Source organism: Penicillium alfredii (genome assembly GCF_028826965.1).
Source record: "Penicillium alfredii strain IBT 34128 chromosome Unknown utg000007l_segment0_segment0, whole genome shotgun sequence".
NCBI lineage: Eukaryota > Fungi > Ascomycota > Eurotiomycetes > Eurotiales > Aspergillaceae > Penicillium > Penicillium alfredii.
In genome coordinates, this window is record NW_026622704.1 from 1022503 (window position 1) to 1041487 (window position 18985).

Consider the following 18985-nt stretch of genomic DNA (forward strand, 5'->3'; position numbering starts at 1 on the left):
CCCAAGTCACCACTTTGACCAGCATTTCCTGAAAGAACCGCAGGTCCTGCTCGGACGCCTTGAAATCAACAAGTGGTGGCTCTATATGGAGGATGGCGGCCACGCGGTCGGCAAAGTCGAAAGTTGCCCGGGTTCCCGAGAAAGAACTTGCTTCAGTCCTCCGTAGATCGTTTCGCCAGATCCGAGGGTGATGCAGTAGCTGTTGGACAACCAATCATCGGTGTCGGGATCCCCGGCCCATGGCTCTGTGTCGAGGTCGCGCCGGAATATCATCACCAGGGCCGAGTCATCCGACCCTTCGGCAAACCATGCCTCGAGAACTTGATCGGACTCATCGGCCTCACCACCCGTACCAACCGCAGTGATCTGCACTGCGAAAAATCCTGTGTCGCAGATAATGATCCTTTGTTGGGGACCGGCTGGTCAAAAGTCCCTGGAGAGCAAATTAGTGGAAGGGCAACCACCCACCAAGAAATAAAAAATAGAAATGAGGATCGACATCATCACGTGGATATAGTTGCCCCAAATTGAATGATTTGACCAAGGGATTGTTGTTGTTATACTCTTAAGAGGAAATACCCTTGGTTCTGTTACTCAAACCGGCCAGACCTTCAAAAGTATATCAATTTGGTAACATGGTAGAAAGAGAGACCACAGACGCAACAACAGGTGCTCAAGTATAGATGAGTGGCATTTGGCCCCTGTAAGTTTGGGAGTGAGAGAGTGGAATTTTGATCCTTCTAACACGCCCATGATCTTGGTGACCTAATTATATGTGGAGAAAACCCTCCACAAAGCTCAATTGGAGGCAATCCTTCTAGCACTTTCATAGTTAGTCTAAGCAGGGCCAAGCCAGTCCCCCAACTCCCAGATCTATTTATACGCCGGTGGGGTGTCATTAGCTGCAAGATTTTCATGGATTTAAAATACTCGGGCTGGGCCGCCGAAAAAAACGGGGTTTATTTTTATTTTTATTTATTTTTTTTTTATTCACTCTGATTTCTAGAAAATCCGCGAGTGACACACTGGGCCATGCGGTTTCTCAACCGCCTCGTGCCGGCTCTGCTGAGCCTCAATGCGTTTCTGATCCCGTTGATCAGCTCAGCGCCCACCAGAAACCCCTTTGATCGTGCATCGCTGGACGAGCGAGGCTATGAAGTTCTCTCTGGGCAGACAGCTCGGCCCTTACAGGATACTGATGCAGTCGCTGATTCTTTTTCATCTTTGGCCCCTCGAGCGCCATGGGAGATTGGAAAGAGATACAAAGAATATCTCGACGCCCACCCTGCTGCCGAACTCCCGATTCCCAGGGACACGCCTGAAGGCAAAATGGCCCTCAGGAGCTTGTCCGGGCGCAAGATCTACTGGGACCACAAGAAAGGGGAGCAGTGGACAGTGGTGATGGACTGGGATCGAAAACTGGGCCAGGGAGGTTTTGGAACTGTGTACATGGCTCAGCTCTACAAATCCAAGAGCACCAGTGGGGAATCAGAGACTGTCGCCGTCAAGAAATCCAATGAAAAGTTCGGCCGCGTGATGACCGGGGCCAAATTGCAGATGTCGATCAACGACCGCAATGTGCTCAAAGTGATCGATCGATGGGTGATCTTCGACAAAAAAAAACCCCAGTTCGCATATATGGTCATGCCTAGAGCGTCCGGGGGTGATTTGACCGACAAAATGCTCGACCCTTCCTGGGATCAATCGAAGATCGACAAGGCCATCATGAAAGCCACAAGTGGGTTGATGAACCTCCACGAGAAGGGGATTTGGCATCGCGATATCAAAGACGGCAATATCCTTCTCGACGGCAATGAGCCCAAGATCGCGGACTTTGACTTCGCCATCCAAATGGCCCAGGGCGCCAAATCTAACGACTTCAGGGGAGGTACCGCTGGGTATAGAGCCCCGGGTAAGATTGCGTTTCTCTGAGGATGCCGTCATCTTGACCCATGGGCTTGTGCTAATAGATTGAGTCTAGAGTTCCTCAAGTTAACCGAATATACCGAAAAGATCGATGTCTTTGCGATGGGCATGACGTGGCTGAGAATGTCGGTTCCCGGTCTTCGCAACCGGCTGGCCCTTGAAGCAATCTGGAGGTCCTTCATAAACCCTAGAAATGGGCATGAGTGGCTTCTTCCAGAGGATATCAAGGGCATTCTCGAGGAAAAGTTTCCGTGCTTGAGTCCAGAAATGGTGGAAATCTTGTCGTATGTCTTGTGTGGACCGATACCCCGGTGGTCGAGTCGAAGATTCTATTACGAACTGGAGGCCTTGACGGGATGAGATGTAATGAATGTATGTATACTAGTCCATGTAAAAGTCTCATAGAAAAACCTGTCCAATATTGACAGAGACTATATATTATCTATGAATATACGAAATACGACATATTATATACCGAAACTGGCCTCTTATACACTGTTACTTGGGGAGGGTTCGTGGAGGGGGAAAGAGGGGGCCAATTTTAAAATATAATTAGCCCCCCTCCACCTCCACCCACTTCCTTTCTAACAAAAAAAAAAAAACCCCCTTTGCAATGTGATTCCACCAAGTCTGTATCGATGAATCCCCCACAAAATCAAAGAGAAGATGTGCCGCAAAGCCCTGGGAGATCCAATGCCGTTTTTATCTCCGGGCCCCACGATACAGGCTCCAACCAAGCTTATTTCCACACCTACTATACACTCCGGATTGACCACGCCATCTCCCGCAACTATAACTTCGTGATTGGCCCACTCCCCTACGGAGTAGACTCAGACGCCCTCGCATATCTCCTCATTCGCTCAGTATCTCCCCGAAAGATCACTATCTTTCTGACCCCGGCTGAACACGAGGCATGGGGCAATAAATTTCATGCTTTGGGGGTCAATACCCACCAAGTCGAGGGGGAATCTGCCATTGACCGAGATGCGGCTATGACTCGGGCTAGTCTATATGATATCCTGCGCGTGCGCACCCACGGCGAAGCACAGGAACAGTACGGAAAGCTCTGGGAAAGGGGCTATGTTACCAACACGGAGCGCAATTGGAAGAGACGTAGGGATATTCCCGAAAATAAGGCTGTTTGCCCGGAGGAGATCAATTTTACGATGGGGTTTGCGTCGGACTATGATTACGACGACAGTGACAGCAGACAGGAGCAAGTGAAGACTGGCTGCTTTACGCGCCCAGTAGCCAAAATAGTCTTGGTAAAGCAGTATATTGGGAGGCTGGTCGCCATGGGGTAGAAGAGTGATTCCTCTGGATTTGTGTATAATATAGTGCTTTCTTTTTTGTGACTGCTAGTGCAATGAAAGGTTAAAGAAATGAGTATCGACCTTTGCTTAAAGGGAAACGTGCTAGACCAGAATACCTCTCTGGATATTTCACTCGATCTCCTGGTCCGATTCATCCCACGCATTTTGAATCGGGCTCTTTGCTGTCTGGGCCTCAAGCTGTCGAATGCGCTTTTCGAATTTGTAGGCATCCCACTGAGCCCTCTTGCAGACATCTAGGATCTTCTGGTGGGTATCGCGAGCCTTCACTAGGTCATCGCGGTGGGCCTCGTGTTCCGTGGGGGAGTGGTACAACTCAAGGTCCACAGGCGGGCGTTTCGAGCCCGGCTGAATAGGGGTAAGAATAGAGTTGGAGAGAAGTGAAGCATCGGCGGTGCCACTATCGGTAGCTTTCAGCTTCTTCGTGTCGGGCTTGGGGGTCGTCAATGATTTTCCCTATATTTATTTATGTTAGTCTGAGCCCCTTAGGTAGGAAAGGGAGGTTTATCAAGCCACTCACGCGTTTGCGCTTCTGCAGAACACCATTGAACTCGGCAACGTATTTCTGTATCCACTTTGGGAGTTCATTGAGGAGAGCTGAGGACAAGGCCATTAGAACCAAATCCGGAGGAGCTCAGAATAAGCCACTTACTATTGCTGCACTGAAGACCGTGGAAGGCGCAGCTCAGACAATTGCCCTTGAACAGCAGTTGGCCCGACACAGTCACTGCAACTTTGCACCGGGCAAAGGGACTGGCGCCACCAGACTGGCACCGCCGACAGTTGTGACCAGAGGGAGGTTGTCGACCGAATCGGTCTGCTGCAGCTGCGCGGGCTGTTTCACCACTCTCCACACCTTTTGCAAACACCTTGACCTTCCCGGAAGGCTTTGTGCGGCGGCACCAGTTAACATTGGGAGCATCCTTGGGGATGGACGCGAGGATCTCCTTGTCGAGATCCGAGGTGAAAAACTGAGTGAGTGGGTTCAAGTGCTCATCTAGAGAGTCTGGGAATACATCTGCTATTGGATGTCAGCTCACGTCGTTCGAGCTCAAGTGCTAGCTAGAAGTCACCTTTGTCGGAGCTCGATGGCATCTTAGAAGGGGCTTTTTTGGAAGGACTTTCTTCCTCATATTCGCTCGATGATCCCTCGTTGATCGAGTGAAAGGGCAAGTGAGCGTCGAACGGAATATCCTCGCCCTCTGTTTGTGGGGCTGTGTTAGCACACAAGAGTGAAGTGAGGAAAGAAGCCCCCCCCCCTCTTCCCTGTAATCCTAGCTCAACCACAGATCTTGATATATGGACCATACCAGAGACATCAGAGTGATAAGCGTCCTCTTGGAAATTGGCCCCCATGGGTGGTGATATCTCTTCTTTAGATCCACGGAAAGAGTTGGATGGGGACGTATTGAGAGAAGTGAGAGGAATCAAGATGGGATGGCGGTTGGCGCTAAGTACCCCCTGAATAAATAGAGCTCAGCAGGTCCGGTGAGAGCCTCATGAGATATCCCATGGGACTGAGAAAAAAAAAAAAAAAAAAAAAAAAACAGTGCAAACATAAAAGTAGGTTGATGCACATTTAGTTTTACTATTTGATAACAGTTCAAGCAGAAATCGGGTGTCGGTAGGACTCCACATGAAGTCTATGAGCTTTCAGAAACTCGAGGCCGGTCTTGTACGAAGGTTGAGCTCTTGTTTGCTTCCCGCGGTCATTATCCTGTTTTCGATGAAATGGGAGCCACCGAGGCTTCATAATACTGAATATCAAAAACTACTGTAGTTCCTATATATTTATTCTGTATGATACATTGTTGTGTACGACCAAATATAGGCATAACCAACTCGGATTCTAGTACATAATATTTATACTTATGCCTAGATGGCAACCCCTCACTTAAGCTCTCATTCAATCAAACAGCCTAATAGATGTCTAGTGACCCTTCCTACTAATCAATCAATAATCTACCACAGTACCAGAGCCATTGAACTAATCCACCAAACACAGTGACAATTTGATTGATTTCGATGCGCTTGTTCCAATAAAACCTCTCCTCCAATGCTTCCTCCATCTTATCCTAGGGCTTTATGCAATTTTGATTCTCCAACCCCCCCCCCCGAAGTGGCCATTACTTCCGCCGACGCAACCCAATCTTCAGTCCGAAATTCGGCACGTAAAACTCCTCGAATGAAAGCGATCCCGTCACCGGACCCTGCGAGGACCCCGGCAGAAACACGTTCCACCGAGTCAGGATGTGGGCGAAGACCAGCTTCATTAGGGCGCTTGCCATCCAGCGGCCGGGACTGCGGTTTGGGGCAAACACGAGCGAGTCAGCCGATGGTGGATCCGGTTGAAACTGAAAGAAAAAGAAAATATCCCAAATATCCCACTCAGACCAATGAAATCAAGGGAATCGAAGAAATCAAGTAAGAAGAAGGGGAAGGCAAGAAAAAGAAAAGCAATGAAATAAAGAATAATACGTACCAGGCATGCACCCCCATTCCAAAGACTAGATACTCCGGGCTCAGATCGACGAACCGCGAGTCCTTGGCTCCGGCGGCCGCTCGTTTGACGAACCGGAACCCATCAAAGGCTTCGGGGTTCTCGTAGTACTCGCTCGAGCGCTGGATCACACCACTTGGAACGCCGACGTGAGTTCCGGGCTTGAGGGTAATACCTATCATCCACCGAGACTCGCCCGGTACCTGATGTCAGCACTGAAATAGGAAAACAAATAAATCCATGGATCAGATACAGATCTAGCGGTGTGGATGTGATAAGAAGAGAGGCCAAAGGAACAGCACCCCACTCACCGTTGGAAAGTTGCAGGGGCGTGACACAGACCCGGTGGGCAGAGACTGCATTAGCACCAGGTTAGCCACGCGCAAATCCCGAGGGGGGTCCAGCGAGGACTGAAGTGGAGAGAGGGTCAGATGAACATACCGGCTGCAGGGGGGTGCAGCCGCTGGCACTCTTTTAAGAAACTATCCAGTAGGATCATCCTGTCGCACGCGGCCACTGTGGGCCCTAGCTCTGTGAGGATTGTCTCGACCTCCTCGCGCAGGGGTGTTATGTACTCGGGGCGCCGCGCGAGTTCGGCCAGTGCACCGTAAAGACCCTAGTTATCCGGGGGAATGATGAGCCACCTTGGTCTGTAATGAGGGAGCTCTGCGCTTTGGACAGAATACTCACATAGGCTGTGGTATAGATGAATGCAAATTGCAGCAGCAGCATCTCGCCAATCACCTCGGAGTAGCTCCATCGCTGGCGGAGAACGGAGCTTTCATATAGCCAGCGGAAGATCTCGACCTATAGCCCCCAGTCGAGATGGTTAATATTCATACTGGGATTTTGTCAAATGATAGGATAAAAGCCAAGCAAGGCCTACCGGTTTGTGCATGTCCTCGGGACGAGGCTGGTGATTTAACTCTTCACTAGCCATCTCGTCACGGTACTCGGCCGCGCGAGCATTGAAGTGCTTGAGTAGGATCTTGCGCGAGGCGTGCATATCCCAGCGGGTACCAAGGGTAGCGAGATGACTGATAAATCCCCCAATGTACCTGCCATTGTTTGGTTGGCGAAGTTAGTTGCATGGTCATCCAAGACATACCTAGCCCTAGACCCCAAGTAGGTGCTAGCAGCGATAAGTACAGACAAGACTTACCGCTTCAAGCAATCAGGGACCAGGAACTGCACGCGAGTAGTCATGATCATTCCAAGAATATGGTCCTTGACGGCCTTGAGATATTCTTCGTTCTGCGAGAGCTGCGAGCCGACCATGGCAAAGCTACCACTGCGCGCAACAATGGAGTATGCGAAATCGAAGCAGCCCACACTGCATTCTGCCCCCAAGAGCATGAGCATTAATACAGCAAGGGAATATATATTGATCAAGGACTCACCGTCATCATTAAACTGCAAAGTGTGAAATTGAGAGAGAATGGCCTGGTCCATCGAGGGTATGTACCGATCCAGTTCCTTATACACCGTTCCGCGGATGACGCCCGGCGTGGTCTTTGCAATGGCCGGCCACCCCCCGCCCTTGGGAAAGTAGCCCGGCATGACATGAGAAATTTGCAAGAGCTAGAGATGTTTTGAATGTTGGATAACGTCAGCTGGAACCGTTCATCTATAGTTTATCAACGGGACAAGATGCACGGTGGGGGGGCATTTCACCTGATCAATCCATGGCTCAGGCGAGGCCACCGCGCTGCGCGTGGTTCTCAATCCCTCAATCAGCTCCGGCTTGCACAGGATAACCTGTCCAAAGCGGAACGTGCGTGGGATCTCGAACAAGCCCTGCTTAAAACGGACATAGCCCTTGTTGATCAGGCCGGGCCCGTCGATGACGAACCGGTAGTGTTGGTATAGAATCGCGAAAGGGTTTTGTCCTGCTGCAAAGGGAACGCGGTCCTGCGAGTTGGATGGCAAAAGGAAGTCAACAAGGTAGCCGCTAGTGTTGTGTGCTGTGTTTATATCCTGTATCCTGGACTGACAGGACAAAAAGCACAGAGAGAACGAGCAGGGGAAGGGGAGGTGGGGAAGGATGGCACTCACATTGACCAGCCGTTTCGAGGTAATGACTAGAGCAGTCACGGTCACCAAAATGACGGAAATTGCAAGGACGAAAGAGAGTAGGAAAACCCCCGATGGAAGCACAAGTCCGTTGGGCCAGTTCTGCATCGCCATCTTGCTGTTTTTCGAAACCCAAAGCAACTGGAGTGAATTCAAAGTGAGCATAAAACGGGCAGGGGGTCAGGAAATGAAAACAATAGTTCAGGGGTGGAGATATTCAATGCACATTCATGCGCTACGATATGGATAGGGACAGAGGAGGGATTGGAAGGGAGTGAGAGAACGCTTTTATAAAACAACGAGGGTTTCGCTGCAAACCCTAGATTTGAGCTGAGCTTCAGGATTACAGATACGCGGAGCATGCCAGCACGCTCTCCAGCTGCAGGTTGATAGGGCATGGATCTTAGCACTAGCACGTTCTTAGCTACAGCTACTATTGGAAGTAGCCATCTCTGAGGGATTTTAGATTTCATGATGTCAACCCGCGTTCCCCGCCATATACGTGTCCGGGTCATGGCGTAGCCAAGATCCCCAACATAGTTATGGCATCTTAGATAGATATTTTGTATTGTGAATGATAAAGTTGGGGGGGGGTGGTTATAGGAAATAGCATTAGTTAGCAGCAGAGTTGTAGCCAGGAGGCAAATACATAAAAGTGAAAGATTCAGTAATTCAGTAAGAGGGATTTCAGTATTGGCTTTTTGATATCTCATGGGATAGACTGTCCCAGCAATCCAGTGTCTTGACGTAACACGAATGGAAAGTATAAAATAGACATAGAAACAGAGATAGAAAGCAATGGCAATGCATATTGGGATATCCTTGCTTGGAAAAGAACAGACAGAACGAGCTAGCCACAACACTTGGTCACTTCCAGTGCATCATTTCTATGACAACACCTTGTTAGCATATCTTGTATGATTTATTCAAAGGAGTGGGAGAAAGGAAAGAAAAAAAAAATACTCACCCCTTCCCTAAAGACACCGGCTCCCATGAAAAGATAAATGCTCCTAAGAACGCCCCGATAAAGATGCAGATGATGATATACCCATTGAAATACATGGCCAGCAGCATAACAAAATATGCCACCGCAAACTGGAGCATGTGCAGCAGTGCCCGCACCGTCTGCTCGACCGGCGAAGCACGGTAGGGTTCCAGGGTGGCGGGGTCCGAAGCAAAGCGTGGAGAAGAAGCAACAGCAGCAGCAGGAGGAGCAGTGGGAGTAGTGGGTGTGTTCTGTGCGGAAAAGGCACCCGCAGCCGTCGACGTAATTCGATTCAACCCCTTATCATCGGAGCCTGGCTCTGGAGCCGGGGTGATGACATCTTCTTTGACGATCGAGGATGCAGACGAGGTGAGATCGGGCCCGTCACAGCAACCACCCTTGACACTGTTGACTCTTCCGGGGACACAACTACTATTGGTGGTGGTGGTAGTCTTGGGTCCCTGGGTACTGTCACCGGGGCCTGGCTGTTCTCCTGTCGTATACCCGCTGGGACTGCCCCGGGCTGGTGGCGAGCCGGACATGTACAATCTGCGCAGCCGGGCCCGGCGCACGATGAAGGCATCGTATTCTCTGCTCACTCGGCGCAGGAACTCCAGACAGAGGACTAGACAGATCACCCCGATGCAGGACCCGGCGAACATGCCGCGGGAGCGGATGTGCCAGGAGGTGGAGAGGAAGCCTGTTGCGGGGTTAGTATGTGTATAGGTTAAAGAGGGCGATGTAGAGAGAGTATTTGTGGTAGTGCATACATGCATCAATTGTGTTCCAATTCCACAGCATCTACTCAGTCAATATAATTAGCTCAGTCCTTTTCCCCCTTTCTTTTCTTTTCTTTTTGTGAAAGATCTGATGATTGACTTACCGAAATCTGGCAACTGGAGCCCCCGCCCATATCCATGCCACCCATATCCATCCCAGACATACCGGTGTGCATGGCAGACGAGGCGGTGGACGTGGGCATGGACATGCTCATGGTGCCCATGGAGTCGTCCATGGTTGGAGGGTCAGCTCGGGCGAGTGGAGTTTCGGAGGCAAATCGCAGGATTGCGTGCGATGATCAACCCAAGAAAATCTTCAGGTGGGAGATGAGCAGAGAGGAAAAGGGAGAATTTGTGGAAAGCATCACAGAGAAAACAAGAAGAGAGAAATCAACAGATCATATAATAACAATAATAATAATAAATAATCCATGCTACAAGGAAGCGTATCTGGTGGAGTGAGCAGATTTTGGCCCTAACAGTTTTAGCGTCGAGGGGAATTGAGCAGATTGTGCCTGATTAATCGGGTTCTATTTCTATCAAGTGCCTCAGGATCTATTTCCCCTTGACCACTCCCTCCAACAACTCCCGGATCTGGTTGCACCCGTCCACTCCCACTGCCAGCATCGTGTCCATGTATGTACAGTGAAGCTTGGAGTCCATTGTCAGCACCACCACCTTGGTCTCACCCTCCTCATCGTCCATGTGGTCCTCGCCCACGGGCACTAATGTAGTAGTCCCCACTGTCAGCGAGGGCAGTTCTTGTTCTTCGGGCAGTGACAGGTCCAGCAGCGGATCGAGTTCGTCGTGTCGCGGGTCTCGTGGTGTAGATGCGCTTCCACTCATTCCGGCTGTACATCCACAGAGTAACCCGGGCATGGGAATACCGGCGTCCACCAGGGCCAATGTACATGCGTTGATGGCCGCCGCCAGCAGAGATCCATCGGCGGATAACACCGAGACGTGAATGCTGATCGTACTGTGTGGGTAGAGGTAGGTGTGGAGATGCGACTGGAAGGCAGACCGAAGTGTTGTGGCGATTCGCGTGGATTTTCTGTAGCAAGGCATCGGGTGAGTTTCGTGTCCATGTCTGTGTGAAACTTTGCAGTAAAACAAGAGCGCATTACCTGTCGCTGCCACCGGCTCTTCTCTTTCGGTCCACTCCGGCGAACCCTGCGACGTTGACGTCCACGTCGACGACGGCGCCCGAACTTCCTGCCGAACCGCTGCCCTCTCCGCGACGCCCCTCCGCCGGTCCATGAACAGAACACATGATTGCTGTGTTACCCATTGATAGGTATGAGGAGCCGGAGCTGGCGGGATTCGTTGAAATCTGGGCTTGTAGAAGACGCAGTTCGTTCCACCGGCGGCCATCCAGGCGCAGCCGCGTCAGAGGATACGTCGTTGAGGTATCGAGCGGCATTTTGTAGAGTATTCTGATGTGCTTCGAGGCAGAAGAAGAAAAAGAAAGAAGAGGAGAAAAACTAGGAGAGCAAAGGATGTGGAATAGTCAAAATGCGATCGTCAAGCTCTTGTTCGCGCTGCCAAGAAGGTCAGAATTCGACTCAATTGAATATGACCAAACAGCATAAAAAAGAATCCACAACTCACTTAGCTTGGTCGCATCAAGAGGACACAACCAACGCCTGAATCAATCGAGGCCAGCAATCCAAGGCGTAGCGGTGACGGTGACGGTGACGAGGGAAAAGTGGGCAACTTTTTCTCGTCGATCGGAATGACATCTCCAACTCCGCCTTCGCGACTCCCCCACCACTTGAGCTGCCACTCCGCTTGCCCACGGCGATGTGACCGCCATGGGGAATTATAATCCAGCTGCGGAAGTCATCGCAATCGACTCGGATGATGACGACCTGGAATCAACACGCTATATAAACCCCGTCGCTCGTCCCAGTAAGGATGGATGCACCTGAACACGCGCATGGCATGCAGCTTACGTCTCCAAATCCAGGCAGAGATTCCCGCGACGCGAATCACCCGCTATCCACTCCTCTCAAAACCGAGTCTGCCCATACTATTTCGCCTCTTGAGTTGAAGACCCCAGTGAAGGAACAAGAGGACACCGACGATGAAGACTTTAATGATGGCGCGGCGGCATACAAGAAGTTTAAGGAGCGGAAGTCACTCAAGCGCAGACAGAGCGCGGCCTCGACTCGCAAGGAGAAAGTCCCGAAAGAGGAGGTTATTGTTGGTCGGGTGAAACAGGAGCGACCTACGCCCCGAGTCAAGAGGCCGCGGAGGCAATATGGCGACGTATCCTCGGAAGACGAGTTGATGGAACATACGCTCCCCGACTATCTAAAGCGCCGCCGAGTCCAGTTTGACCGGAAGAAAGAACACTTGCGCGTGCACGGGCTGAAGGTACCACCCTCCTACGACGGCGTGGAATTCTCCGACGACGAACGTCTTGAGCATCTTCAAGAAAGGCCTGCATTTCCAGACAGGCAACCCACCCGCGCGTATCAGGATATCACGCTTCCATATTCTCTTGGTTTGATCCCCGCCCCGATTGCGCAATGGCTACGCCAATATCAGGTGGAGGGAGTGGCTTTCCTGCATGAGCTGTTTGTCTACCAGAAAGGTGGAGTCCTGGGAGACGACATGGGCCTTGGAAAAACAATCCAGGTGATTGCCTTTCTCGCAGCCGCCTACGGGAAAACCGGCGACGAGCGAGACGCTAAACGGATGCGCAAGATGCGCAGGCTCGAGACTGATGCGTGGTATCCGCGCACCTTGATCGTGTGCCCCGGGACTCTGATCTTAAATTGGAAGGCCGAATTCGCCCGTTGGGGTTGGTGGCATGTCGATGTTTACCACGGCGACAGCAAGGAGCTCGCCCTCCACGCCGCCAGGTCGGGAAGGGTGGAGATTCTGATCACAACCTACAACACCTACGTGCAAAATAAAGATTCGGTGAATATGGTTGAGTGGGACTGTGTGATTGCCGACGAATGCCACAAAGTCAAAGAGCGCAAATCCGAAACGACCAAGTCAATGAACGAAATCAACGCCCTGTGTCGAATTGGCTTGACTGGCACCGCGATCCAAAACAAGTACGAAGAGCTGTGGACTCTGCTCAATTGGACGAATCCTGGAATCCTCGGTCCAGTGACAACCTGGAAGGCGCAAATCTCAGAGCCGCTGAAGATCGGTCAGTCGCACGATGCGACCCAAAGTGAACTCAGCAGAGCCCGGAAAACAGCCAAAAAGCTGGTCGAAAACCTTCTGCCCCAGTTTTTCTTGCGCCGCATGAAGACTTTGATTGCAGATCAGCTGCCCAAAAAGAGTGACCGTGTCGTCTTCTGTCCTTTGACCGAGACCCAGGCAGAGGCCTACGAGACCTTCTTGGACAGCGATATTGTTGAATGCATCAAAAGCTCGACGGAACGGTGCGGTTGTGGGTCAGGGAAGAAGAGGGGTTGGTGCTGCTACAGACTGATTCCTAGTAAGGGGGAGCCATGGCAGGCCTATGTCTTCCCTACTATTACTGTGCTGCAAAAGCTCAGTAACCACCTAGCCATCTTGATTCCGCAGGGCAATGATCCTCGGGAAAAGCAGGAAAAGGACAAGGAAATGCTGGAGATTACAATGCCTGAGCAGTGGGAGAATCTATACCGCACGCGAGACTCGATTATCAATTTCGCGAATCCCGAGTTTTGTGGCAAGTGGAAGGTGCTACGGAAGCTACTCAAGTGGTGGCATGCGAACGGAGACAAAGTCCTTGTGTTTTCGCATAGCGTGCGACTACTGAAGATGTTGCAGATGCTATTCAAGCACACGAGCTATAACGTCAGCTACCTGGATGGGTCAATGCGCTATGAAGACCGCGCGCAGGTCGTGGACGAGTTCAACTCAGACCCCCGACAGTTTGTGTTTCTCATCTCCACCAAAGCCGGTGGTGTCGGGCTGAACATCACTTCGGCAAACAAGGTGGTGATCGTCGACCCTAACTGGAACCCGTCTCACGACCTTCAGGCCCAGGATCGGGCATACCGTATTGGACAACATCGCGACGTGGAGGTTTTCCGGTTGATATCCGCTGGCACGATTGAGGAGATTGTATACGCCCGCCAGATCTACAAGCAACAACAGGCAAATATTGGGTATAATGCCAGCTCTGAGCGCCGGTATTTCCGAGGCGTGCAAGAAAAGAAAGACCAAAAGGGCGAGATCTTTGGTCTACAAAACCTGTTCTCATACCAGAACGATAACATTGTTCTGCGCGATATCGTCAACAAAACCAACGTCGCCGAGAGTCGAGCCGGGGTGCAGGTCATGGATATCGACGTTGAAGAAGACAACTTTGAAGGCGATGGTGAGAGACCTATCAAGGCCGACGATGAGGCTATGAACCAGCTGGCCGCTATGATACGCGGCGATGAGGACGGCCCGAAACCTGATGTTAAATCCCATCATCCGACCCCTCGTGGGCACGACCCAGTGCAGGCGATTCTCGCCGGCGCCGGCGTTGAATATACCCACCTCAACAACGAGGTCATCGGCTCCTCTCGAGTAGAAGAGCGATTGAGCCGTCGCGCCCAGCTCGCTCCAGATGACTCCGCGGCCGATCTCCAGGTCTTCGAGCCCTCGCAAGGCCTTCACGCAGACGACGAAGACCCTTTTGCGTCCCCTCGAACCCCGCCCCCCACCATGGGGGCTCCCACGTTGTTCCGGGGTCTGGATGGCCACCCCGTTCGGTTTCGATACCATCCACCGCCCGACGTGATGCGCCGCCAGTTTTGTAGCATGGCACGCTGGTTTGGGTATGCGGATGCCACCGATTTTGCGCTCGTCGTCGAGGGCATGACCCAGGCTCAGCGGAGGGCCTGTCTCGAGAGGTGGTATCGGGAGAGGCGGGATGTTTTGCTGCCCAAGGATGAGTGATGCAGTTGCTCCTCTGAATAGAGCATATACTTCATACGTTACGATAGTTTTGTTCCTTGCACTGGCGTTTTTCGAGTTGATGATACCCCATTCGTTTTGGTTTGAATGCAATTTATACTGCTTAAGATCTCTGAGTCTACGTAGCCCTTTTTAAGAGGTATACAATACCATGGCCATCGACTGGCCTCATTCGAGTGTTGAGGCACGGCTAAATGCTTGTATTATTCGTGCACAAGGAACAGAGACACCCAAGAGACAAGAGAAAGCGCCTCCGTTCACAATACAGGCAAGAGTCTGCCTATTGAGGATATCACAAGACACAATACAGAAAAAGAAAAAGAAAGAAAAGAGACCACAGTTACAACCAGGCCAACGTCCACAAAGCAGGCAGATGAGGATATTTCTCCTGCCACTCCGCCAAGATAGTGGGAACACTCTCATCGAAGCTCTGGCGCGCGGCACCGGCGCCATTCTCCCAGCCCTCGGGGCCATGAACATCGCGCTCCGCAACAGCAGCATCATTGAGACGAGTAGCAAGATCAAGGATGGCCTTGCCGCCAAGCAGAGCCTCCTCATGGTTATCCTTGATATCGACATTGAAGACGTGAACAGGGTGATTAAGAGCAGCGCCCTTATTCATAAGATCATCGACAACAGCATCCCAGCAGCGCTCCTCACACGTAATAATCACATCGACGACCCCGGCCTCGGTCCCCACGGCGCCCTTGTCGCCCTTGGAGAGATGGTCGACGCGCGGCATGCCGGGCACCCAGTCCTGGAAGCGCTCGGGCCCCCATTTCAGGCCGCGGTTGCGGTCCAGCATGTTGAGGATGCCGTTGCTGCGGTACAGCCGCTCGTCCTTGCTGTGCAGCTCCTCGTACATCTGGTTGTACGAGGTTGTGTTGAAGCTGTACACGTTTGGTTGTGTGATCGAGGGGCCCGGCAGTCGGACCAGGGACCCTGTCCCGAATGAGATCACGGGGAATCCTGTTGCGGCGGTCGAGAGGCGCAGGTGTGCTTCCATTGACCGGTTGTTGTTGGATGCGCACACCGTGCAGAACTTCAGCTTGTACGGGTTGCTGCTGCTGGCTTCGCTGGTGGGTGCTTCGGCCATCCCGGTGGGTGTTGCTGTTGCCTCGGGCGGCGGCGGCGGGGGTGGTGGTGGTTGTTGGGGAGGTGTGCTCCCGGTGTTTACCCGGCGTGGATCATACGCCATCCTGTTTTGTGGTCTTCTTTTGGTTCTTGCTTCTACTGGGGAAAGGAGGGATATTCACGGGGGCTTGAAGATGGGTTTACAATCTCCTGTGAACTGGGGCTCGTTAGCAACTGGTCACCAAGAGCAATTGAATAAAACCAAGAAGCAATGCGCCCTTCGAAAAGTAATAGTCGACGTTCAGAAAGATGAAAAGCGTATAGTTGAGTTTGTCCGCATGGGAAGCTCAGACAGCTCCAATAATGTGGTTCATCAGGTAAGGGCGAGGGTAAAGAGGGATGGAATGGGATGTATATATATATATATCTATACAAATACACTTATCACATACCTTGCAACGAGAGGTCATTATCCAGCGACAGATGAGAGGTGTTCAGTTGCCGATGGGCCGGAGCCCTTTTGCGAAGAGGAAAAAGCCGAGTTTTGACGTTTCACACGCTTTTAGTGGCCTGCTGAGTCATCCCTGGGTCACCTTACCCAGCTAGGTAGTTAGCTATGAGAGATAAAAGCACTCTCTTTTACTCTTTCCCCCCATTCTAATACCGTGCTATTCTACCATTCCAATACCTGTCAGTCATGGACTCAGATGGCTCCTTCGTGCCCGCTCTAATCGTGGTCGACATGCAAGAAGACTTTTGCCCGCCTGTGAGTCCAATGTCTTGCCAGTCTTCCCCACCGTACTAATTACACTCGGCCGACGAGGAAACATAGAACGGGTCCCTCGCCGTGCAAGATGGCCGCAGCATAGCCCCAGTGATCAACTCCCTCCTCTCCCAGCCGGGATTCGTAGCGCGCATCGCAACCCAAGACTACCACCCCGCGGACCACATCTCGTTCGCGACGAACCACCCAGCCCCCAACAACCGGCCCTTCGAGTCGATGGTTGCGGTGCAGAACCCAGCCCCAGGCAAGTCTGCAGAAACCAAGCCCCAGCAGCTCTGGCCCGTTCACTGTGTCGCCGACAGCCCCGGCGCCGCGATCATTCCCGAGATCGACATCCGTCGCATCGACACCTTCGTCCACAAAGGCAGACACTCGCAGGTCGAGATGTACTCTGCCTTTGCGGACGCGTTTGGGAACCGCGACCCGGCTGTCACGGCGCAGTCGGTCAACCTTGCCATCGCCGCCGTGCTCGCGGCCAAGCGCGTCACGGATGTCTTCGTTGTGGGGCTGGCGGGCGATTATTGTGTTAAATGCACAGCTGTCGATGCTGTTAAGGCTGGGTTCAGGAGCTGGGTTGTTGAAGAGGGCACCAAGTGTGTTGTACCTGCGAGCTGGGAGAAGACCAAGGAGGAGTTGGGCGCCGCCGGGGTGTCAGTCATCCGCGCCGATGACGCAGTGGTCAAGAGGTTGGCCGGTGAATAGCCGCAATGCCTTTCGACTTTCTTAACGAACAGCTAGAATATCCACTGGTTACGAATGATGATCTGTATCAAGGTATTCCAAGGTCCCCTGTATTTCTGGCAAGTATGAAGTAACAGTGCCCCAGTTCCGGGTGGATTGCGGATAGCCCGATGATCGGCATAGACCAGCCCTTGGGTCTGTCCACTTCATTCCTTTCAACACTACTGCAGGGCGACGTGAGCTTTCTTTCTTTCCTCTCTTCTCTCATCCACTCCCCGCAATTTCTTCCACGCCAGCGAAACCGCAGCGTGTTGGGGCCTCAATGCCTCATTCTATGGGGGCGTCGACTCCAGCGGCGACGATAGCCACGCTCGACGAGAAACGGACCGAGGCCGACGCAGATACTCCAGCACGCTTTCTACACGATCACCACCTCTTCTCTGAGACTCTCCCATACTGGCTGGTCAACGTACCCCGGTCGCAATGGCCGGCCGAATGCCCCAGCTTTCTCCGCGACCAACCCCTGAAAAACATCCGCTGCCTGTCGACCCCGGACGAGCTCTATACACGACAGGGATGGGAGGAAGTGAAGGAGATCATCCGTTGAGTGGAGCGATTCCTTCCTATGGGACAATCAAGGAAAGGGGACTGACCGGAGGGGTGGGAATTCTGGGTGGGTATTATAGGGACAAACCGGATCGATCGGTTCCAGCGCGTGCCGACTGACCTGCGCAAGTATCTGGAATACACAGCGCACATCAAGGCCCAGTATGAGTCGGTGATGCGATTCGTGGTTAAGGAGAGGCTGCGCTGGGGCGATGGCAATCCAGAGGACCTCCAGCCCAAGGGGCGCCCGTTTGAGTTCAACGGTATGGCGTGAGCCCTTTCCCCCCTCCCATTATCTGCGAGAGCTGACCCGGCGTAGAGGACATTCGCATCCTCTACAATGACTGGCCGTACGGGGTCGACACCGACATCATCCACCTGGTGGTGTGGACCAAGTTCGAGCTGGAGGACGACCCGGCCACGGATGACCTGACCGCACGCGCCCGCGAAGCCATCGAGGAGTATGTGCAGCGCACGTTTTGCTCGCGGGTGCCGCCTGAACAGGTTTGGATTCGGGGAATTCTGGTGGGGATTAGAGATTGGATGCTGACGATGTACAGGTGATTTGGTTCAAGAACTGGAAGTCCCTCAAGTCCGTCCACGCGGTCGAACACTTCCACGTCATGCTCCATCGGCCAGATATGGCATTTGTGAGGGAGATCACTCATGGAGACGTGCCACTGATCGAGCGGGTATGATATCCCCTAATAGTCGCAGAGGGAGACCTTTTTTTTTTTCTTCTTCTTCTTCTCGATACCCCCCTGTAAAGTGGATCGGGTCTGCCCCTGCTGCATTCCACTGCTTCTGCAGAGGAGATTAGCGACCTGCGTATTTTGTCTTGACATCTCCCCCACTGCCAAGCCGTGCCCCTCATCGCCCGCGACGATCCTCCGAGCGTTGGGAGGTTGGGTAGGAAGTGGATGGGGGATGAAGGTCGTGCAGATTTGGCATCAGAGTAGTTTCAATGCATCTTGAATCCATCGAATTTCATACCTCGGGTGTGATATAGTTGGGAGATTCACGGAGCCTCTCCAAGAACCACGACGTCACCGGGTCCCCGGTTGGGCTAAGCATTTCTGCTTTAAAATTCCTGGATTTCTTGGTTTTTTTTTTTTTTTTTTTGTCGGGTTCTTTTTCTTCTTTTCGTCTTTTTGTTTTACGTGCCTGGCTGCTGTTGGGCATTGTAGAACACGGTTTCACCACGCCCTATTTATCATTATTATTATTTTTGTTTTTTTGGAAATTTCAGGCGTCTCCTTTTTACTTGAGCTGCTTGCCATTTCTTTAATTCCTGATTTCCCCCCCAATAAATGCCATTCTAAGGAC

At 52.1% G+C, this 18985-nt stretch overlaps 10 protein-coding genes across 10 annotated transcripts; 4 read left to right on the top strand and 6 right to left on the bottom strand.

The window, feature by feature from the left end:
• Nucleotides 1-81: 81 nt before the first annotated feature.
• On the bottom strand, nt 82-501 carry NUU61_005060 (immunity protein 7-domain-containing protein; the record flags this gene model as incomplete). The annotated part of the gene is made up of 2 exons (XM_056655642.1): nt 82-366; nt 469-501. 2 exons carry the CDS (start codon nt 499-501, stop codon nt 82-84), a joined length of 318 nt encoding a protein of 105 aa, XP_056511255.1.
• A 531-nt stretch (nt 502-1032) lies between these two features.
• On the top strand, nt 1033-3230 carry NUU61_005061 (uncharacterized protein; the record flags this gene model as incomplete). Its single annotated transcript, XM_056655643.1, has 3 exons — nt 1033-1912; nt 1982-2210; nt 2588-3230. The coding sequence occupies 3 exons, from the start codon at nt 1033-1035 to the stop codon at nt 3228-3230; spliced, it is 1752 nt and encodes a 583-aa protein (XP_056511256.1).
• A 138-nt stretch (nt 3231-3368) lies between these two features.
• Nucleotides 3369-4352, bottom strand: NUU61_005062 (uncharacterized protein; the record flags this gene model as incomplete). The annotated part of the gene is made up of 3 exons (XM_056655644.1): nt 3369-3713; nt 3863-4278; nt 4331-4352. The coding sequence occupies 3 exons, from the start codon at nt 4350-4352 to the stop codon at nt 3369-3371; spliced, it is 783 nt and encodes a 260-aa protein (XP_056511257.1).
• Nucleotides 4353-5383: 1031 nt separating this feature from the next.
• Nucleotides 5384-7944, bottom strand: NUU61_005063 (cytochrome P450; the record flags this gene model as incomplete). The annotated part of the gene is made up of 11 exons (XM_056655645.1): nt 5384-5558; nt 5740-5932; nt 6069-6113; nt 6199-6373; nt 6448-6564; nt 6644-6815; nt 6866-6871; nt 6920-7097; nt 7158-7338; nt 7405-7734; nt 7813-7944. 11 exons carry the CDS (start codon nt 7942-7944, stop codon nt 5384-5386), a joined length of 1704 nt encoding a protein of 567 aa, XP_056511258.1.
• An 849-nt stretch (nt 7945-8793) lies between these two features.
• On the bottom strand, nt 8794-9830 carry NUU61_005064 (high-affinity Cu transporter CTR3; the record flags this gene model as incomplete). Its single annotated transcript, XM_056655646.1, has 3 exons — nt 8794-9515; nt 9586-9616; nt 9699-9830. The coding sequence occupies 3 exons, from the start codon at nt 9828-9830 to the stop codon at nt 8794-8796; spliced, it is 885 nt and encodes a 294-aa protein (XP_056511259.1).
• Nucleotides 9831-10149: 319 nt separating this feature from the next.
• On the bottom strand, nt 10150-11017 carry NUU61_005065 (exosome non-catalytic core subunit SKI6; the record flags this gene model as incomplete). Its single annotated transcript, XM_056655647.1, has 2 exons — nt 10150-10648; nt 10722-11017. The coding sequence occupies 2 exons, from the start codon at nt 11015-11017 to the stop codon at nt 10150-10152; spliced, it is 795 nt and encodes a 264-aa protein (XP_056511260.1).
• Nucleotides 11018-11511: 494 nt separating this feature from the next.
• Nucleotides 11512-14496, top strand: NUU61_005066 (putative DNA excision repair protein (Rad26L); the record flags this gene model as incomplete). Its single annotated transcript, XM_056655648.1, has 1 exon — nt 11512-14496. The coding sequence occupies one exon, from the start codon at nt 11512-11514 to the stop codon at nt 14494-14496; it is 2985 nt and encodes a 994-aa protein (XP_056511261.1).
• A 358-nt stretch (nt 14497-14854) lies between these two features.
• ssuA (RNA polymerase II subunit A C-terminal domain phosphatase) lies at nt 14855-15712 on the bottom strand (the record flags this gene model as incomplete). The annotated part of the gene is made up of 1 exon (XM_056655649.1): nt 14855-15712. The coding sequence occupies one exon, from the start codon at nt 15710-15712 to the stop codon at nt 14855-14857; it is 858 nt and encodes a 285-aa protein (XP_056511262.1).
• A 573-nt stretch (nt 15713-16285) lies between these two features.
• On the top strand, nt 16286-17074 carry NUU61_005068 (uncharacterized protein; the record flags this gene model as incomplete). Its single annotated transcript, XM_056655650.1, has 2 exons — nt 16286-16354; nt 16421-17074. The coding sequence occupies 2 exons, from the start codon at nt 16286-16288 to the stop codon at nt 17072-17074; spliced, it is 723 nt and encodes a 240-aa protein (XP_056511263.1).
• Nucleotides 17075-17375: 301 nt separating this feature from the next.
• NUU61_005069 (GIG1 family protein) lies at nt 17376-18357 on the top strand (the record flags this gene model as incomplete). Its single annotated transcript, XM_056655651.1, has 4 exons — nt 17376-17655; nt 17740-17922; nt 17979-18163; nt 18220-18357. 4 exons carry the CDS (start codon nt 17376-17378, stop codon nt 18355-18357), a joined length of 786 nt encoding a protein of 261 aa, XP_056511264.1.
• Between the last annotated feature and the right edge of the window lie 628 nt (nt 18358-18985).